This window comes from Cebus imitator, unplaced genomic scaffold, assembly GCF_001604975.1.
Source record: "Cebus imitator isolate Cc_AM_T3 unplaced genomic scaffold, Cebus_imitator-1.0 Scaffold343, whole genome shotgun sequence".
Lineage (NCBI taxonomy): Eukaryota > Metazoa > Chordata > Mammalia > Primates > Cebidae > Cebus > Cebus imitator.
This window is the reverse complement of record NW_016107658.1, coordinates 1,194,232-1,211,846: the sequence shown is the minus strand read 5'-3', so window position 1 is coordinate 1,211,846 and position 17,615 is coordinate 1,194,232. Positions and strand designations below refer to the sequence as shown.

The window sequence follows — 17,615 nt, the reverse complement described above, 5'->3', positions numbered from 1 at the left end:
AGTGTGAAGCAGGCATCAGAGGCATAGTGTGAATAGCATCATTGAGGGGAACCATCTGACCCAATAAACATAAGTTTCTCCACGAGACTGTTCTTGTGGCTTTTTTTTTTCTCTCTTTATGCTTGACAAAACATGTAGAACAAATAGAATTATGACATATTTCATAATTTATGTAATCAATTTCATGCGCAATCATGTCCCAACAATTAGAAAATTATCTTCTTTGAGACATTAGGATGTGGAGGTAGTCATATGTACATTACCCATTTTCCTGCCCAGCTGTGATCTCCCAGATGGCTCCATCACTGTAGAAGAAATTGTCCAAAATCAAGGCTAGAGAGTTAGACAGGGTCCAGATCATGAAATGCCTACTATGTCACCATAAGTGGCTTGGATTTTATAGACAATGAATAGATACTAAAGGATTTTAAGCAAGGGAGAGATTATCCTCAGATTTCTCTTAGATCACTTGAAGGCAATGTACGAGAGACAAAGAAAACAGAATTCTATTGCAATAGTAAAAGTAACTATGAGAACCTCAACTTAAATGGTGATGATGGACAATGGAGATAATAGAATTGCAGAGCTGATTCAGAGGCAGAAATAACTGGACTTAATAATTGATTAGGCATGAGGATGAACAAGGGAGGAAGAAATCAAGGATCATTTGGAGGTTTCTATTCTAGAGGCTGATTATTGTGTCATTTAGTGAGAGAGGTAATAAAAAAAAAAGGGTACATTTGAAAGGAGAGATAATTCAGGTTGGGACATGTGAAATTTGAGGTATCTGTTGGGTACTGGAGATGTCTAGCAGGTTAGATGGACATATAGGCATGGAGCTCGAAAAGAACAACCTGGGTAAGAGATATGGATGTGAGACTTGTCAGAAAGGATGACAAAATAAACTGGGGTGTTAGCAGTAAGCACAGGGAGAAAAGAAGAGCTTTCAAATATATAAAAATTTAGAATAGGGCCTAGTGTTTGATTGGATACAGGGATTATGAAAAAGAGAGAGAACCTCAAATTTTTGGTTTGAAAAACAAACCTCAGATTTTTACTTTGAAAGACAAACCTCAGATTTTTGGTTTGCAAGACTGGGTGAGTGACAATTCCACTGTTATGAGCTGAATAATATCCCCTCAAAATTCATATGTTGATGCCCTAACCCCCAGTATTTCCAAATTTGGCTGTATTTTGTGATAGCATTTTTAAAGAGGTAATTAAGGTTAAATGAGGTCATATGGATGGGCCCTTATCCAATATGACTGATGTTCTTATAATAAAAGGAGATTAGGATACAGACATACATAGAGGGAGAATGTCATGTGCAAAACAAGAAGAGAGGCCTCAGAAGAAGCCAACCCTGATAACACTTTGATCTTGGACTTCTAGCCTCCAGAGCAGCAATAATATAAATTTCTGCTGTTTAAGCTACTCAGTCTGTGGTGTTTTGTCAGCCCTGGAAAACTAATATAGCCACCAACTAATATTGGGAATATGAGGGGGAAAGTAGGTTAGGAGAAGAAGGTGTTGAAAGAAGAGTTTGATATGGAACATGCTGAGTTTGAGATTGCTGAGGTATATCCAGGTGGAAAGGTTTAGATGGCTTTGAAATTAAAAAATAGAACTGGGTTACAGGTAAGGATGTGGAAATCATTGATATGTAGGTGATATTTTTTCTCAACTGTAAGAATGAATGAGGTCATCTAAGAAGTGTGTGTAAAGTGAGAATGATCATCAAGAAGAGAATCATAAGATATATCAACATTAAAAAACAGACTGAGGAAGAGGACCCAAGAAAGGAGAAAAATCAGAGAGAGATGAAGAGAGATAGCTTAGAATTAGTCTTTATTTTATCCTGTTTTAATTATAATTAGTTAAGCACATACTGATATCAGCATTTAAAGAGCTTTAACTTAGTGAAGGAGGCAATATCATATTCATTTCTGAATCTCGAACACCAAGCACAGTGCCTGACATTTAATATCCCTGCAATAAATATTTGTTGAACCAAATGGAATTGAAATTAGAACTTCATTCCCTTCTTTGTTTTGTTTGCTTATTTCTGATGTGTGCAGCATGTATTGCCACTGATATTTTAAGTTCATAGTGAAAAATCACTTCAATGTGTCCTCGGCTTGGTCCCCATCCAACCCAACCCCCAGGACAATAGTTTTCATTATAACCTTCTGTCTTTGCCATTCTGGATGGAATTCTGTGCACAGAAGTTATATACATATATGGGTATATCTATGTAACAAATCGCAGTACAGGAGTCCCCTGGGCTCCCTCAGGCTCTGGTATGACATATTTGAGCCATATAAATTCAGCTTTTCCTCTGGCATCTGTTAGCCGACTCACTTGCAACTCCACCTCAGCAGTGGTCTCTCAGTACTCTCAAAGCAGGGAAAGAGTACCGTGTGCTGAGAGACCATGGCAAAGAATCCTCCAGAGAATTGTGAAGACTGTCACATTCTAAATGTAAGTTGATTCATATTTTTTTCCTTTCAAGCAGAAGCATGGTTTTATAGATTTATCATATTGCAATATGAACGTTAGAACGTGGAATCAAAGGTGACTTTGAATTATGGCTTGCTTATTGAGGTTTATTGTGTATTGTTTTATTCTCTCTGTTCTTTGCTTAGGCAGAAGCTTTTAAATCCAAGAAAATATGTAAATCACTTAAGATTTGTGGACTGGTGTTTGGTATCTTGGCCCTAACTCTAATTGTCCTGTTTTGGGGGAGCAAGCACTTCTGGCCAGCGGTACCCAAAAAAGTAAGTAAATACAATTCATAATCTAATGCTTCTGTTCTGAGCTTGATTGAATGTAATTAGTAGTGGGCATGTAAATCACTCTGAAAATGAAAATCATTAAGTTTCTTTTCTGTTTATTTTCTGGTGGTCTAAAAAATTGAATCAACATTTTTCTCTCCTTCATTTGCCTAATTATTTTGGTAAGGGAAAAAAACTGTCTTCTGTATTTTGGTTAGTTATGGTAGGATGTAGAATTACCCGTTCTTCTATAATGCTTGTATTTAAGGAGTTAAGACTCCTCCTAGGAGCAAATTTTTTACTTTAAGAAAAAAATGCTTTCCATCTTTCTTCCAATTATCTGGGCAGAAACTGATGGAAAAGTAATTATACTACCACAGAAGGAGAAACCACCCAAAGTGGCAGCAAAGGATTTTCAGGGATTATGTTTCTGACTTAATGCCTCTGCAGCGAGAACAGGCAGCAAGCTGCTTTTCAGGAGGAGCAATTCTCATACCTGACTTCACATTTATTTATGACTTAAAAAAAAAAACTAGAGCTTTTCAGCTCCTCGCCAGCTGCAATCATCACTGCCCCACTGAGATAGTAATGCCACAAGGTAGAAGCATGCGACACCAAGTCATTAATCACAGATTACTCAGAAAGCTTCTGATACTGGGGTCATTTGGTGAAGCTTGGCTAGCCACTATAGTTCATATTTCTGTACCTTAGTATTATTGTTACTCCTGGGCTCACGCACAATGGACAAGTTTAGGTATCACCCAAATAAAACTATAGTCCCTTCATGCTAACAATTTCCGTTTGAAAGATAATCAACAAATATACAAACTATAAGTTGTAAAGACAGTTTTCTGGCTTTGCCATGTTTTTCTGTTGGTGTGTGGATTGCTCATTGTTGTTAAATTGTTGTCATGAGATGCTCATTTCTATTTGGTAACAGATGTAGGGAGAAAAAAAGCACAAATCCAGGAAGGAGGATGAGACAAGAAAATGGGTTGGCATGGACCATTAGGAGCCAAAGGAGCAATAGGAGCAGAGAGAAAAAAATATGGGTCAGTGGGGAGAGGGTGAGGGGGAAAAATAGGAAATAAGCTGGCTAAGTGTCCAAAAGAAAACAGAGATGTAAGGCATAACCACCCTTTGGTTCTCCACCTCTGTTGTCATACCCACTTTCATTTAGTCCCAAAAGATATCTTATCAGGTTTAAGTAGGAAGGAGAGCAAATCAGCCTACTTTGCTTGCCTTTTTATTTATACCTTGCTCCAGAAAGGATTTCAGGCATCACCCAATGCCTGTAGTTAGCCCTATCCCCCACACCTCCCCTTACTGCTCCTTGCTTCTGAACTACTTACCATTCAAATGTCTTTCTAGAGGAGCCACCTATGTTCAGGCTGGCAGGGTGGGTAAAGCAATCAAGATCAGGAAGAAAACAGCAAATTAATAAGAGTGCCAAAATGCATTCTAATACAATTCTCACACCACTTAGCTAATTCCCAATGTGACATGTCACCCCACAAATTGAACCTTGGATCTTTTTGAAAATTATACATGAGTTAAAGGACCATAAATCCTTTTGTTCTCCACAGCCATAATGTAGTTAACTGGGCATGGTGGATAACTAGTCCTTTTGAACACCCTTAGATGCCTGCCTAAATAAGGGGCCAGATGGCCTTTCATGTTTTATTGTTGTCATTGGTACTGAAAATGCTATTCCAAAAGAGCATATGTGTTTTACAAACTTACAGTGCTATTTGCTTCAGTGCAGCTATAAATGACTAGGTGGAGACCTTGCCTTTATATTGCAAAGTATCAGACTCACTAGCAGGTCCACGGTCTCCTCTGTTTCCCTATTATATCACCTTTGCATCTCATTCTAGTTCTGTTTTTAATGACTATAAGGAGCAATCCTATGATACCTCAAACTAAAAGTAAAACTTTGCCAGTGCGTGCACAGAAGAGGTGGGATATGCTGCTGAATAAAGTTAACCAGAAATCAAACCTCTTGTGAAGTAATCCATTTTGGGATGTGATTTTCAGCAAAGAGAATCTCAGAAATGAACAAACCTACTATGAAATAATCCAGATAGAGACAACAGGTGTCTCCTAGGGCAAGTTTCTCTACCATGAACAAATGTTGTTGGTTTTCCATTCCAGTGGGGAGTTATAATTTATTGTCTTTGATATTTAAGTCCTGGCCTTCACAAGAACAGGTTTGGTTCATTGAATACTAGGAAATCAGCTGGAAATGTGGATGCTTTACTCAGTCCATTACAACCTTCAGGTCCCAGACAAGGAGCTCAGGAGACCATCTATGTTTCCAATGTCTAAGACTATCAATAAGCCTGCCTTAGAGCAGACTTAAGAATTCCGGGAAGAGACTAGCAGTCAGATTAGTCCTGGAAGAGTTGCATATGAAAAGAATCCAGGCATCTTGCACAAATTAAAGAGTCTCCCCCTTAATGGTATGGCCTAGTAAAAAACAACAGTTAGCAGATTAAAATCCAGGCTCTTTGGGCTTTCTTTAACAAGTCTGGGAGACTTGTGGGGACTGTGGGCCCTTGGTAGAGAGAGCTGTGTATTTAACTGTGCTTATTGGTGGCAGTGATTTGTTTCCTGTCCTGGGACTTCCTCCAAGCTCTTAGTGTTTGCTCTTCCTAGCATCCACCACGCCTCCTTTTTATTTTGTCTTTCAATATCTATGTATAATAAACAGTATTTATTTAACATCCCACATCTTGTATTGACATTTCCGTGCCAGTAAGTCATTCTCCTTACTCTCACCTTCATGTGTACACAAGATCCAGATTCCTATATCCAAATTGAGAACAAGCCGTGCTTGACCACCTCCCCTCACACACCTTAGGTCTATGCATGTGCATAGACACAAACACACCAGAGAGAGAAATAAACCAAAATAAAGTGAAACAAGGAGGACTAACTCTGGGTGAGCTGCTGCATTTTCTTACAGGTCCCAGGCCCCTGACCCACAGCCACATACAGGAGCCACCGAAGCTAAATGAAAGCCAGGTCCATCCAGCTCTGCATTCAGCTTTCTTAAACAAGCAGAAGAGACCTATTCAGTCCCAGCAATTTTAAGAAAGCATCGCAATGAGGCTCCCCTTCCAGGCAGTGACTGCCCTGGGATCATTGAAGCAGAATCGCCAAAGAAATATTATTGCTTAAAGCCCCCTGTATTACACATTTAACTGGAAACAGTCAGAAGCCAACTCTTCAGCTAATTAATCCAACATGAAGAAAACAAATCAGAAAAATCCTAGCCCTTAAACCAACAGTTTAGAAACATAGCACAGACCTTGTAGCCCATCCCTGCCTAAACTTTGTGGAATGAGGCAGAAGAATGACACATTTAATAAATGAAAGATGGTCCTTACTGCCTTATGTGGGAGCTACCTGGTGACTTTAGGGTTGTTTGAAAGCCATCAGGACCACACCACAGTCAACAGATTTGTGAGGGTATTCTTTCAACTTCTACATATGACCAAAGCAATGAGGAGTGGTAGGGATAAGCCAGCATTCTTCTGCCCTCCCGCCCCACTTCAGTTGCAGATGATCATTAAAACAGTCTCCCCCAGAGTTGTGAGCCCACTATCATTTTAGGCTGAAAATCCTTTGCTCAGAGGAAGCGCTTTCTTGATGAGTCTGATTGCACCTTTGTGTGTGTGCCTATTTCTTTGATGCCAGCATTAGCGCAATATTAACTTTCTTCACTCCTCTCTAGGCATACAAGGAAGACAACTCTCCTCCCCAGGTCCCCTGGGCTTTCCTACACCACAGTCTGATGGGTGAAATGTGAGTCTAGAGAAGCATTAATATACCCTCAAGGAAAAAGTTGAAGGCGTAGCTGGAATATTTTTGGCAGGGAGATTGAGCTTTACCAGATGGTGCCATGTTGGCATTTTCAAAAAAAAAAGAAAGAATTCTTTTCATTTTCTTTTCCTTCTAAAGCCTTATGATATCCAGGTCCACCCTTGTACAACTCTCACTGGGCCAGCTCTTGTTCTGGGCTACTCAAGGGCAGCTCCCAGCAACTATGTGGAGCCAGGCTCTGGCTGTGATAGGCATGATCTTCTTAGTCAGCCTCTTCATTCTCCTAAGGCAGCATTTGCTGAACAACTTATATGACACCAGAATGAAGAGCCTGGGCCTTTAAAGACAGCTGTTCTGGAGTGGTTGAGAGTGGAATTGGGGCTGTAGAGGAAGTAGCCTGAATGATCAACAGGTAATAGCAGTAGTAGCAGTCCAGTGATCAACCTGACAGGCTGATCTGAGCGAATATCAGCAGAACTGACTTTGCTAACTACTTAACATTACAGCTGAAAAGGGGTGAAGGATAAAGATAGGAACTGAGTCCCTAGAGACACTCAGGGACTTGCTCAAAGTCACACAGCTTATAAGTGGTGGAGTTAAGGTTGGAACTAGAGGCTAGTCTGAGGATTCTTTCCACTATTCTTTAGCTGCATTTAAGAATCGGGGATGGGGATAATGGATAGGGGGAAAATTTACTGGCCAGCTCAAGTCTTTAGATAAAAGAAATGGCTTTTTCTTGTTGAAAAAGAATGTCTGTGCTGCTTATGCCAATGTTTTCCAGGGCTGAGAACTGCTGATTGAAGATGCAGAGCTTGAACTTTGCATAAGAAACAATCTGTCTGCGCTATGTTTATAAAGAAATACCCAGAGGACCTTTAATTCCCACAAGTTAGGTTAATAATAATATGGTACAGTGCATTCTCTTCCGTTCCTTCCAGCCTAACACCTGCTAGCCAGCTATTCTGAGCATGTATTTCACCTTTGGAGAGTATACCTCATAAACAGACAGTAAAGGATGAAGATGGAGTGAAGAGCAGCTAGATTAATCACAGGCTTCAAAAAACAAACCTAAGCCAAATGTCCTCAAATCTGTGTCAGGACAGGCTAAAGCTTCTTGCCCCCAAAAGAAATCCATCACACTGAGATCTGAGATAGCTTTACTTTTTATAAAAAGCTTTCTTTTCTAATGTCAGGGACTGCCACAGAGGCAAGAAAACAGGAAAAACTGTGAAAGAGGGATGTTAGGGCTCATTTGCTGCCTGAATGGAGGATTTAACTGGATGGAAGACAGAATTCCTGGGCAGGAAAGAAAAATGGGTTGTGTCCTCTATGTGTTTTGTCAGTGTGGTCTTCTTGCACCTCTCACTGCCTGGACTTAACCACATATCTGTCTCGTTTCACTTCTGATTCCTATTCCACTCCATTGGCTTCCTTGTTCCATTCCAGTGTTCTGGTTCTTATAGTTAAGGCCAACCTTATGTGCGGGTGGAGCAAGAGCCCATTTGAGTGGTAGTGGAAAGATGCCTTTGCCCCCAAATATCTCCCATGCCTAGTGCCACTGGGCCTATTAGATTGGTGCAAAAGTAATTGCAGTTTTTGCCATTGAAAGTAATGGCAAAGTAATAAAATCCACCATTAGTACTTCATGCCTCTGAGTGAATAGACAAATATTTAAACAGACAAATATTCATCACTAATATCTAAGTGTGAAATCATGGGTCAGATTGATTTCTTCTTTGTTGTAAGGTACCTGAAGCACCACGAGGTTCCTAGATGTCTAGACAAGAGACAAAGAGACAGACAGAGATGGGAAGAGAAGGGGGAAGGGCTATGAAGGTATAGAATGAACAGAATATGAAACTAGAACAGGAAAGGAAAGCTAGAAGCATCAAAAATTAACTCTCTCTATTTGCCAATTGGGTAGGGGTATACTCCTTATCATATTCTACCCTTGCTCTGTCCTTCCTGGGATAAAGCTAAGTTGGAGACAGCTGAGATGAGTTACTTGTAGCCCACTCACACCTCTCTTCAGGCCAGTCATCCTGTCTCTGTTTTAGCTTGCTCCTGGAGAGGACAAAGCCATTTGATCTTGCACCTCCAGAAAAACCTTCAACCCCTGAGCCAGGAAGCTTAGTAGAGAGCAAAGTACTTGTGATGCCAAAGGTATGAGCTCAGTCTTCATATGGGCCAGTGAAGCTTGCATAGCCATTACCCAGGCAATGTGCTCCACAGGGACCCAGGCGAGACAGTGTGTCTGGATTTGCTCATACCCATCTCCAAACAGTCCAAAGTGGGCCACCAGCATCATCTTCCTAGACGAAGAACAGTGTGTTCCAAAAGGACACCTTTGATAGTGGAATTCCGATGGGTGAATATATAGCTCCCCACTCCTACCCCCTACTCAGGATTCACACATAAACGAAGTCATTCTGTTCCCACTCTATTTAGCAACCTATCATTACTAACATAAAGCCAACAAGTTGGTTAATGAACACAATCAGAATGGACCCTTTCTCCCCTACCAAAAAAACTCTTTGCAGGAATGTTGAAAATAATCAAGATCTGCTGAGCTTGGCAGTTTCCAACAGTTTTCATCCAGCAAGGTGTCCAAGTAAAGTGCATTGCCAACAGTGCAGGAAAACTCATTCCACAGAAGCACACTGAAATTCTAAATGTCACCAGTAGGTTCCATAGTCTTCTACCAGTGATTGAAAATACAGCCTGTATTTTCTCTTTCGCCCAGGTAGGCAGTATTCCAGCATCCCCTAGTCTCTAACCTCATTTTTCCATACAATAATCCATCAGTGGTGCTACTGATGAAATAAACATCCCACCCCAGCCCCCAATGGCTAGTGGCATCAACATTTGTCTCAAAAATGTTTTCTTACAAATACTATTTCTAAAAAAAATTCCCCATTGGGAGAGCTGACAAGACTGGATCTGAAGTGGATGCCTCTCTCCTCTACTTAGGTCAGACAGACTGAGAGCTCAATTTGTTGCCATAGGTAGAAGTTTGTCTTTTCAAGCTGGCTGCAGAGCTGGAACTGAGGACATATTTATTGCTAGAAGCAAATAACAAACCTAAAGGCATTTGCTACCTGTCACAAACCAGGCCAGACTCCCTGAGTTAACTCTGCACTTGCTAGAGAGTTCTAAGTATTATTTTTCTTTCGCTTTTAAAATGGGGTTTTAAAAAAGACCTTGCCAATACTCAAAAATCTATCTTTAGGAAGATAAGGATGTGCCATTGTTGGGAAAAACTTATTCAACAAATACTTAGGTTCCAACCATGCCCAAGGCACTGTTGGGCTACCAAAAGGTTAATGACATTGTCTCTTGTTTTTCTCTTCAGCAGCTGCATTAGACTTGTCACCCTTGAAGTAGCACTTGCTTCTACAAATGGTTCCGATTTGTTTTTCTACTTGAGTTGGGGAAAATTTGACCAGGATAAACTAACATTCAGTCACTGGCATCAGCAGACACTAAAAAACGACCCAACCCGGTATAAGTTCTCTAGAGGGCTGCCACTGGGAACTGTATCATTAGAAAGCAATGTGTGCTCTCAACAAGACTTGCTTTTTCAGGCTTTTAGTTATCCAATTTTTTTCATAAGGAAAAATGAATATGAAGAAACTCGATAAACAAAGGTCTCCTAATGTCAGAGATAAGATAGACTTCCAAAAGGCATCATCAGGTCTGACCTGGTTTGTGACAGATAAGAAATTCCTTTATGTTATTTGCTTTTACCTATAAATATGTCCTAAAATTATAAGTTATGGGATTACTCCTAAACTGCAGTACCATATGGGACTGGTCCTCTTGGTCTTTAGAAATATAATTGCCTCTTTTAGAGGGCAGGAGAAAAACTGGGGTTTTGTCGTCTTTCTTCTTGGGAGGCTCTATGTTACTTAATGCAGGACACTTGGCTCAGTTGGCTTAATTCCATAGACAGAAAAGAATCTGCAGAAATTGAAGACAACTGAATACTGCTTGGGAAACAGAACCCAGGAATAAACTGGGTGGGGTTGGTTAGCTTATAAAAAGAAGACTAAGGGAAGGCAATAAATGTTTCCTGGAGTTTAAGGGGCAAAAGGAAGCAAACAGAGCAGGGTAGGACTCTTACCTAATATTGGCAAGGAGAAAGTCTTCAGATTCTAAAAGGATAAACTCAAGCCTGTTGTGGCAGTATTAAAGCCCTGGATAGTTAAGGAGACAAACAATATGTAACCATTCTAAGTGTATTCAAATCTCTTTCTCAGCCCTAATGAATTTCATGCTCGAGGGGCGGGGCAGTGTGTGTGTCGGGTGATTACTTAGCACTTGGAAAGGGAAGTTGCAGCTTAAAGAAGCAGCATAGATTTTAGGTGATCACTCAGCTTAATACAAGGGGAAAATACTTTACAGGCTGGTTTGCAAGATATCATTTGCTATTGAGTCAAGGCAGCCAAGAAAACTGTTGGAATTCTTAGTAATTAGCTCAGCAGCTTGGCTTGAATTCAAATACCAGCTCTGAAGGGATCCCCATATCAGCTCCAGCACCAAAAATCACCTCACATTAGGGACACACTGAGTATCTTAGAGATTGTTTTCATCTGTTCTCCCAGACCTATGACATGGAGCACACTTTCTACAGCAATGGAGAGAAGAAGAAGATTTACATGGAAATTGATCCTGTGACCAGAACTGAAATATTCAGAAGCGGAAATGGCACTGATGAAACATTGGAAGTACACGACTTTAAAAACGTAAGTTGGATGTTTTCCCCCTAAGGCTTTCCACTTAAAACGTTAGAGCAGTTGAGTCACATCAAAAATAGCCTCCATCTAAAACTTGAATTCAAATGAAAAGTTAGCCTCCTCTAGCTTTCCATTTGAATTCAAATTTTGCTCTGTCTGGGAGCCTGACAGATCATGGAACTTACTAATAGTGGCTATTTGGGAAAGCTTTATTGTTGTTTTGTCTGTTTTATAGGGATACACTGGCATCTACTTTGTGGGTCTTCAAAAATGTTTTATCAAAACTCAGATTAAAGTGATTCCTGAATTTTCTGAACCAGAGGAGGAAATAGATGAGGTATGTAAGAAGAGTAATTGTGGTGGCAAAAGACATTATTTATCGGATGCTAGCTATGTGCCAAACATTGTACTAAAAGCTTTATTTTTCTTTGATTCCCAAACAACCTTATAGATAAGTACTATTATTATTATCATTTTCAGATAAGGAAACTCGAGCTCGGAACAAAAAGTGACTTGCTCAAGGTCACACAGATAGTGAGTAGCAGATTGGCGTCCTGAACTCAGACCTTTCAAAAAATTAAAGTGCATAATTTTAGGTGACATGCTATACTTTTATACCTGGGCACCCATTAACATTATGTTGATTTGCTCTGAAACCAAAGATTTCTAGTAAGAGAGATGAGTCAGAGAAACAAAATCAATCTTGCTTCAGATAAACTGTTTTAAATAAAAGAAAGTTCCAAAGCCACCTGGGGTTCTTGCCACTTTTGTCACACTTCAGTATTCACCTATTTTAAAGATTGTGGTTCATTCACATTACCGTTTTATGCTGGGCTGCTAATGAAGTAATTCACATTTAACCTCACTAGGAAAGGCAAAACAAGGAAGGTGAACACTGCAATGTGATACACTCTCTAAAAACTCTCTGAAAACACCCTGCTAGGCCAGCAACCTAGGGTACTGGTGCAATCACTGAATGGCCCCTGAAAACCTAATTGGAGACAGATGATAGTGCCTAAAATGCAACTATCTGTAAAGCCTTTGAGGCTGTTTATCGTTCCCTGATATTTTGTCTATAATTACAGTATGTTTTTATCAATGGGAGAAGGTAATATTGTGACAGCATATCCCCACTATAGCAAAGAAAAACAAACATTGGTTTGGTTTGGTTTAGTGCTTTATTGGCAAATCTAAAGTGGAATTATGGCAATGGCAGAGTGATGTTTCTATAAACTGTAAAAACCTCTTTTTTCCTTCTCTTTCTCCCCTGTTCTTTTTCACTTTTCTCCCACCCAACTCCCGCCATCTTGATTCTCACCTACCCAATTATCTTTTTCTTTTCCTTTTTCTTTATTTGGGGATGGTGGGTGGGAAGGACATTTTTCCTTTCTCTTACCCAAGTCTTAGAGCTGTCATTGGCTTCCACTTTACTCTTTATTGCTACTGGTTTCCTCAGGGCCAGAAAAGTTACAGACCCTTGTCACTAGAATTTCCAAGAAAACAACGAATGTTCTCCCAAAGATGATGCTCTGCTCCCAAGGTCTATAGTAGTGAGAAAGTTTGGAGATTTTTTTTTTTAAGTAAGCATGAGTTAGATGCATCTGAGGAATAGATCAACTTTCAGGATATTAGGAATGACTGTAGAAGGCAAAGGCAAGACAAAAGGAAAATAAATAGGATTAAAAAGCTACTATACACAATCACTTATGCCGATTACCTACAGAAAATAATGTAAGCATTTGAGTAGGCCAGTAAGCAATGAGGGCCTGAAGTGATATAATAGGATTTATTTTTCTGAAAGAAATAAAGGCAAAGGGGGCCGGGTATGGTGGCTCATGCCTATAATCCCAGCACTTTGGGAGGCCAAGGAGGGTGAACACTTAAGGTCAGGAGTTCAAGACCACTCTGGCCAACATGTGAAAACCCATCTCCACTAAAACAAAACAAAACAAACAAACAACAAAAATTAGCCCGGCATGGTGGCATGTGCCTGTAATCCTAGCTACTGAAGAGGATGAGATGGGAGGATCGCTTGAACTTGGAAGGTGGAGGTAGCAGTGAGCCGAGTTCGCACCACTGCACTCCAGCCTGGACAACAGCGCAGGACTCAGTCTCAAAAAGTATAAATAAATAAATAATAAAGTCAAAGACTCATAATGTCTCATTTTGGCTCTAATTTAGTCTTCAGTTAATTTCACCAAATATTTTAAATAACACAAGTATTCATTTCATGATAGTAAGAATACTGTACCTTCAAGTAAATCTTATTTTTTATATTCACAACACAGATTTTTTAAAATGAGACAAATTTGTGGTCCTGAATGACAAAAACCCTCTTCTGTACTTCTCTCCACACTGTATCCATGGCATGTGCATTTTAAACATGCAGAGCAGGTATATAAATAGCCCTGATTTTGCTAACAAAGCTAGTCAGCATACCAATCTCATTTTATACAATTCATTTCAGTGCATCTCAAGGTCGTTACAGACTCAAGGACAAAGGTGGTAAGACTTTAGAATTGTAAATGATTCCAGGAGAAATTAGTAAGAACTAGGTATACAACATGATTACCTCAATACCAGAAACTGAAGAGAAAGTGGCATCCTTCACAATATAAGAAAAGCTGCTTAATGCAAAACCACTCTGAGATAAACTCTAAGCATCTACATTGAAAGAAATGTAATAGTAGGAAGGCCAGTGAAGTCATAAACTGGAGAGTTCACTTTAAAACATAAAAAGACATCTTTTGTAGTCTATCTAGCTACCATCAATAGACAAATCTTGTAAAACCAAATATTAGATTCCATTATTATTGAATTGATCTCACCAGTTTGGATTATAGGATTTTTTTCAGCTTCAGGTCAAATCTTGCTTGCCACCCAAGCTGCAAGCATAAAATAAGGCAGGCTCACAAGATTTATTTATAAAAAAGAAAGCAAATGTAAATCACTCAGGGTTCCAGAAGCTCAAATTAAAACATACACAGACCCAGGGTACTCTGAAAATTATAAAGCACCTTTCTGACTTTGAGTGAAATGGTAACAGAGAAGGCTCCTATTTTAGCGAGCAGCCTTGCTGTTAGACCCAGAAGAGAGGAAGGATCAGTTGTTAACTTCCTTAAGGGCACCCACTGAATGCAAGGTAAAGAGCTAGTTTACCAGCAGCCCTAGGATTAAATTGTTACTCACACTCAAAATATATTGTTTTCCAGCATCCCATAATGTCTCACTTGTTCTATTAATTTCTCTGCTGATCCCCACTCTAAGCTATTTTCTTTTTTCAGAATGAAGAAATTACCACAACTTTCTTTGAACAGTCAGTGATTTGGGTCCCAGCAGAAAAACCTATTGAAAATCGAGATTTTCTCAAAAATTCCAAAATTCTGGAGATTTGTGATAACGTGACCATGTATTGGATCAATCCCACTCTAATATCAGGTAAGACATTTGTATCCTCATCCTCCTTCTATTTTCTAAGACAGCAACAGGTTAATGTACCCAGCATTTAGAGGCTACATTTCTAGGAAAACAAATGATCAGTTTGTATCTTCTTGGATGAGTCTGTATATGCTGACTGCCAGTGAGGAAAGAATTTTTCACAGCCAAGTTATAAATCAGATAAATTAATGCTGACAGGCTTTTAAATACCCTAGCAAAGGTAACACCACCCTAATGTGACTAGTGATAGTAAAAAGCTAATCTGTCTTTCTTTGCACATATATTCATTGCAGTCGGGATACCAGACTATTGCTCAAACCATTATTGGTCCAACCTAAGAATAGAAGAGAGAAAAGCAAAAGCAATGCTCTGTTGTCCAGAAGGATTCTCTGTCAAGTGGTGGCATTTTCCTTAGAAGATAGGACAATCACTGCAATACAAATTTGTTTGTCATTGTTTTAGGAATTACTATAAATGTAGTTGAGAGCTAGAGGTCCAGAGTTGAAGAGCCCAGCCCTCATCTTCCAGTCAGCCCATAGAGAAGGTAAAGGCCCCTGGATGTCTTAGTCTGTTTAGCCAACATGGAATTTGGCCTCCTTCATTCTGCACAGCAAAGACTACTCTATTACCCAAGAGAGGTTATTCCCACCAATGTAAGCATCTGTGGGTTCTCTTTGGAGATATAAGAAAGGAGACTAAATGCAATGTGGTATCCTGGACTGGATGCTAGAACACAAAAAGCACATTAGTAGACATAATAATGAAATCAGAATAAAGCCTGTAGTTTAGTTAATAATATTGTACCAATGCTAACTCCTGATTTTTGATCATTGTACCATGGTTATATAAGACAACATTAGGGGAAACTGCCTGAAGAATATGTGAACTCTGTACTATTTCTGCAAATCTTTCATAAATCTAAGATTATTTCTAAACAAAAAGTAAAAAAAAAAAAAAAAAAAAAAAGAAAAAAAAAATAAGGGAGGTGGGAGGATGTCAAATCAATTCAGACAACCAAGAAATATTTATTGAGCATCTATCATGGGTAAAATCATCATTGTAGGAGATACAGAAGTCCCTTGTCCTCAGTTTTTAATTTAGTATGCTAGTAAGGCAACACAGTAAATGTTCAATGCCAAAGAAGCAGACAAGTCTGTGTATGTAGAAATGATCAGACTTGTTTTGGAAACTACTCTAAAATATCAGCTGAAGGAGCTTGGAAAAGTGGTCTGTGCCTAAATGATGCCAGTTAGAAGATACAATGATGAAAATCTCTATCCCCAGCTGCTACTCCCCCAAGCACTTCTTTCAGGAACATTTGCAAGGCAGTTGCATCACAACTTTGCATTTATTATCTTAGTTTCTGAGTTACAAGACTTTGAGGAGGACGGAGAAGATCTTCACTTTCCTGCCAACGAAAAAAAAGGGATTGAACAAAATGAACAGTGGGTGGTCCCTCAGGTAAAGGTAGAGAAGACCCGTCACGCCAGACAAGCAAGTGAAGAAGAACTTCCAATAAATGACTATGTGAGTTATGTTTATGTAAACTCTTGATAGAAGAGAAAAAAAGAGCCCTCACAAAACTTACTACCCCTCAGATCGCAATCATTGGAAGGAGAATGAGCATGGCTTTAACAGAAAATGTTTAAGAAACTTGGACTCTCCAGGAGGCTCATTCAAAATCAGTCTTGATCTCTGTAGATATATCTCCATGATCAGGCTAAGGAGCTTAATTTCACACAAGCCCCCAACTCATAGAGTCTTCTAGTTCTCCCCTGCTTGGTGAGAACTCTTGCTAGTGAACCTTCCTCTCCCACACCCAACACTGGCTTCTTCTTCTTTCAGACTGAAAATGGAATAGAGTTTGATCCCATGCTGGATGAGAGAGGTTATTGTTGTATTTACTGCCGTCGAGGCAACCGCTACTGCCGCCGCGTCTGTGAACCTTTACTAGGTTACTACCCATATCCATACTGCTACCAAGGAGGACGGGTCATCTGTCGTGTCATCATGCCTTGCAACTGGTGGGTGGCTCGCATGCTGGGGAGGGTCTAATAGGAGGTTTGAGCTCAAATGCTTAAACTGCTGGCAATATATAATAAATGCATGCTATTCAATGAATTTCTGCCTATGAGGCATTTGGCTCCTGGTAGCCAGCTCTCCAGAATTACTTGTAGGTAATTCCTCTCTTCATGTTCTAATAAACTTCTACATTATCACCAACAGCCTGATTGCTGCTGAACACACTGGGTAAGTGTTTGCTGAGAATATTCCCAGCAATTGAAATGGAGCAGACCTGTCTAACATGGATGACTATGTTGAGGCTCAGAAAACAATGCCCCAAAATGAAGGCCTCAGAAGCAGAAGTTTTGCTCTGACCTTCTGCCTACCAGTCTGTCAGTCCCATTCTCTCCCAAGGCTAGCCATAGAAACTAGAATCCCTCTTCCTCAAGGCGTGTCATAGAAACCAGAATCCCTTTTGTCTAAAGCCAGCCATTAAACCTAAAAATATTACTCTGATTTTCCCTCCACTTTTCTGTGTAAAAGCTGGCCATAAGGAAATTATCTGACCTACCTTGTTTGGCTGTAGGTCATAAGACTCCCTTCCCAGAGAGGATCCATCAGGTTTGGAAGTAGAAAAGGTCAAAGCATAATGATACCTAAATACCATATTTTACTCTGCTGTATTAAGACAGTGGAAATAAGGGGCTGATGATAAAATGTCTCCATAACTGATGCATTACAAACATCCTTTTGTGCATAGCCCCAGTGTTTAATTATATGAAAGACATATTGTGAACTTGCTTAAGTATCAATTAAGCTGCTGGACAGGCAGTGA

General features: G+C 39.7%; 1 protein-coding gene across 2 annotated transcripts; it reads left to right on the top strand.

Moving 5' to 3' along the window:
* The first annotated feature begins 2,207 nt into the window (after positions 1-2,207).
* On the top strand, positions 2,208-16,999 carry TNMD (tenomodulin). 2 transcript variants are annotated; one of them, XM_017505876.1, is made up of 7 exons: positions 2,208-2,481; positions 2,646-2,777; positions 11,207-11,347; positions 11,574-11,675; positions 14,623-14,776; positions 16,137-16,303; positions 16,622-16,999. In XM_017505876.1, exons 1-7 carry the CDS (start codon positions 2,434-2,436, stop codon positions 16,829-16,831), a joined length of 954 nt encoding a protein of 317 aa, XP_017361365.1. In that variant the 5' UTR covers positions 2,208-2,433; the 3' UTR covers positions 16,832-16,999. The 2 variants fall into 2 exon arrangements, with proteins under 2 accessions (XP_017361365.1, XP_037586354.1); XM_037730426.1 differs by lacking the exon at positions 11,574-11,675 and having other exon boundaries at positions 2,326-2,481.
* The last annotated feature ends 616 nt before the right edge of the window (positions 17,000-17,615 follow it).

What these genes read in the sequence shown, in the direction of transcription:
- TNMD (XM_017505876.1), top strand. Translation starts at nt 2,434, where the DNA reads ATGGCAAAGAATCCTCCAGAGAATTGTGAAGACTGTCACATTCTAAAT. An exon ending in AAGTACACGACTTTAAAAAC is followed by an intron (nt 11,348 to 11,573) that starts GTAAGTTGGATG and finishes TCTGTTTTATAG; the next exon opens with GGATACACTGGCATCTACTT. An exon ending in CAATCCCACTCTAATATCAG is followed by an intron (nt 14,777 to 16,136) that starts GTAAGACATTTG and finishes TTATTATCTTAG; the next exon opens with TTTCTGAGTTACAAGACTTT.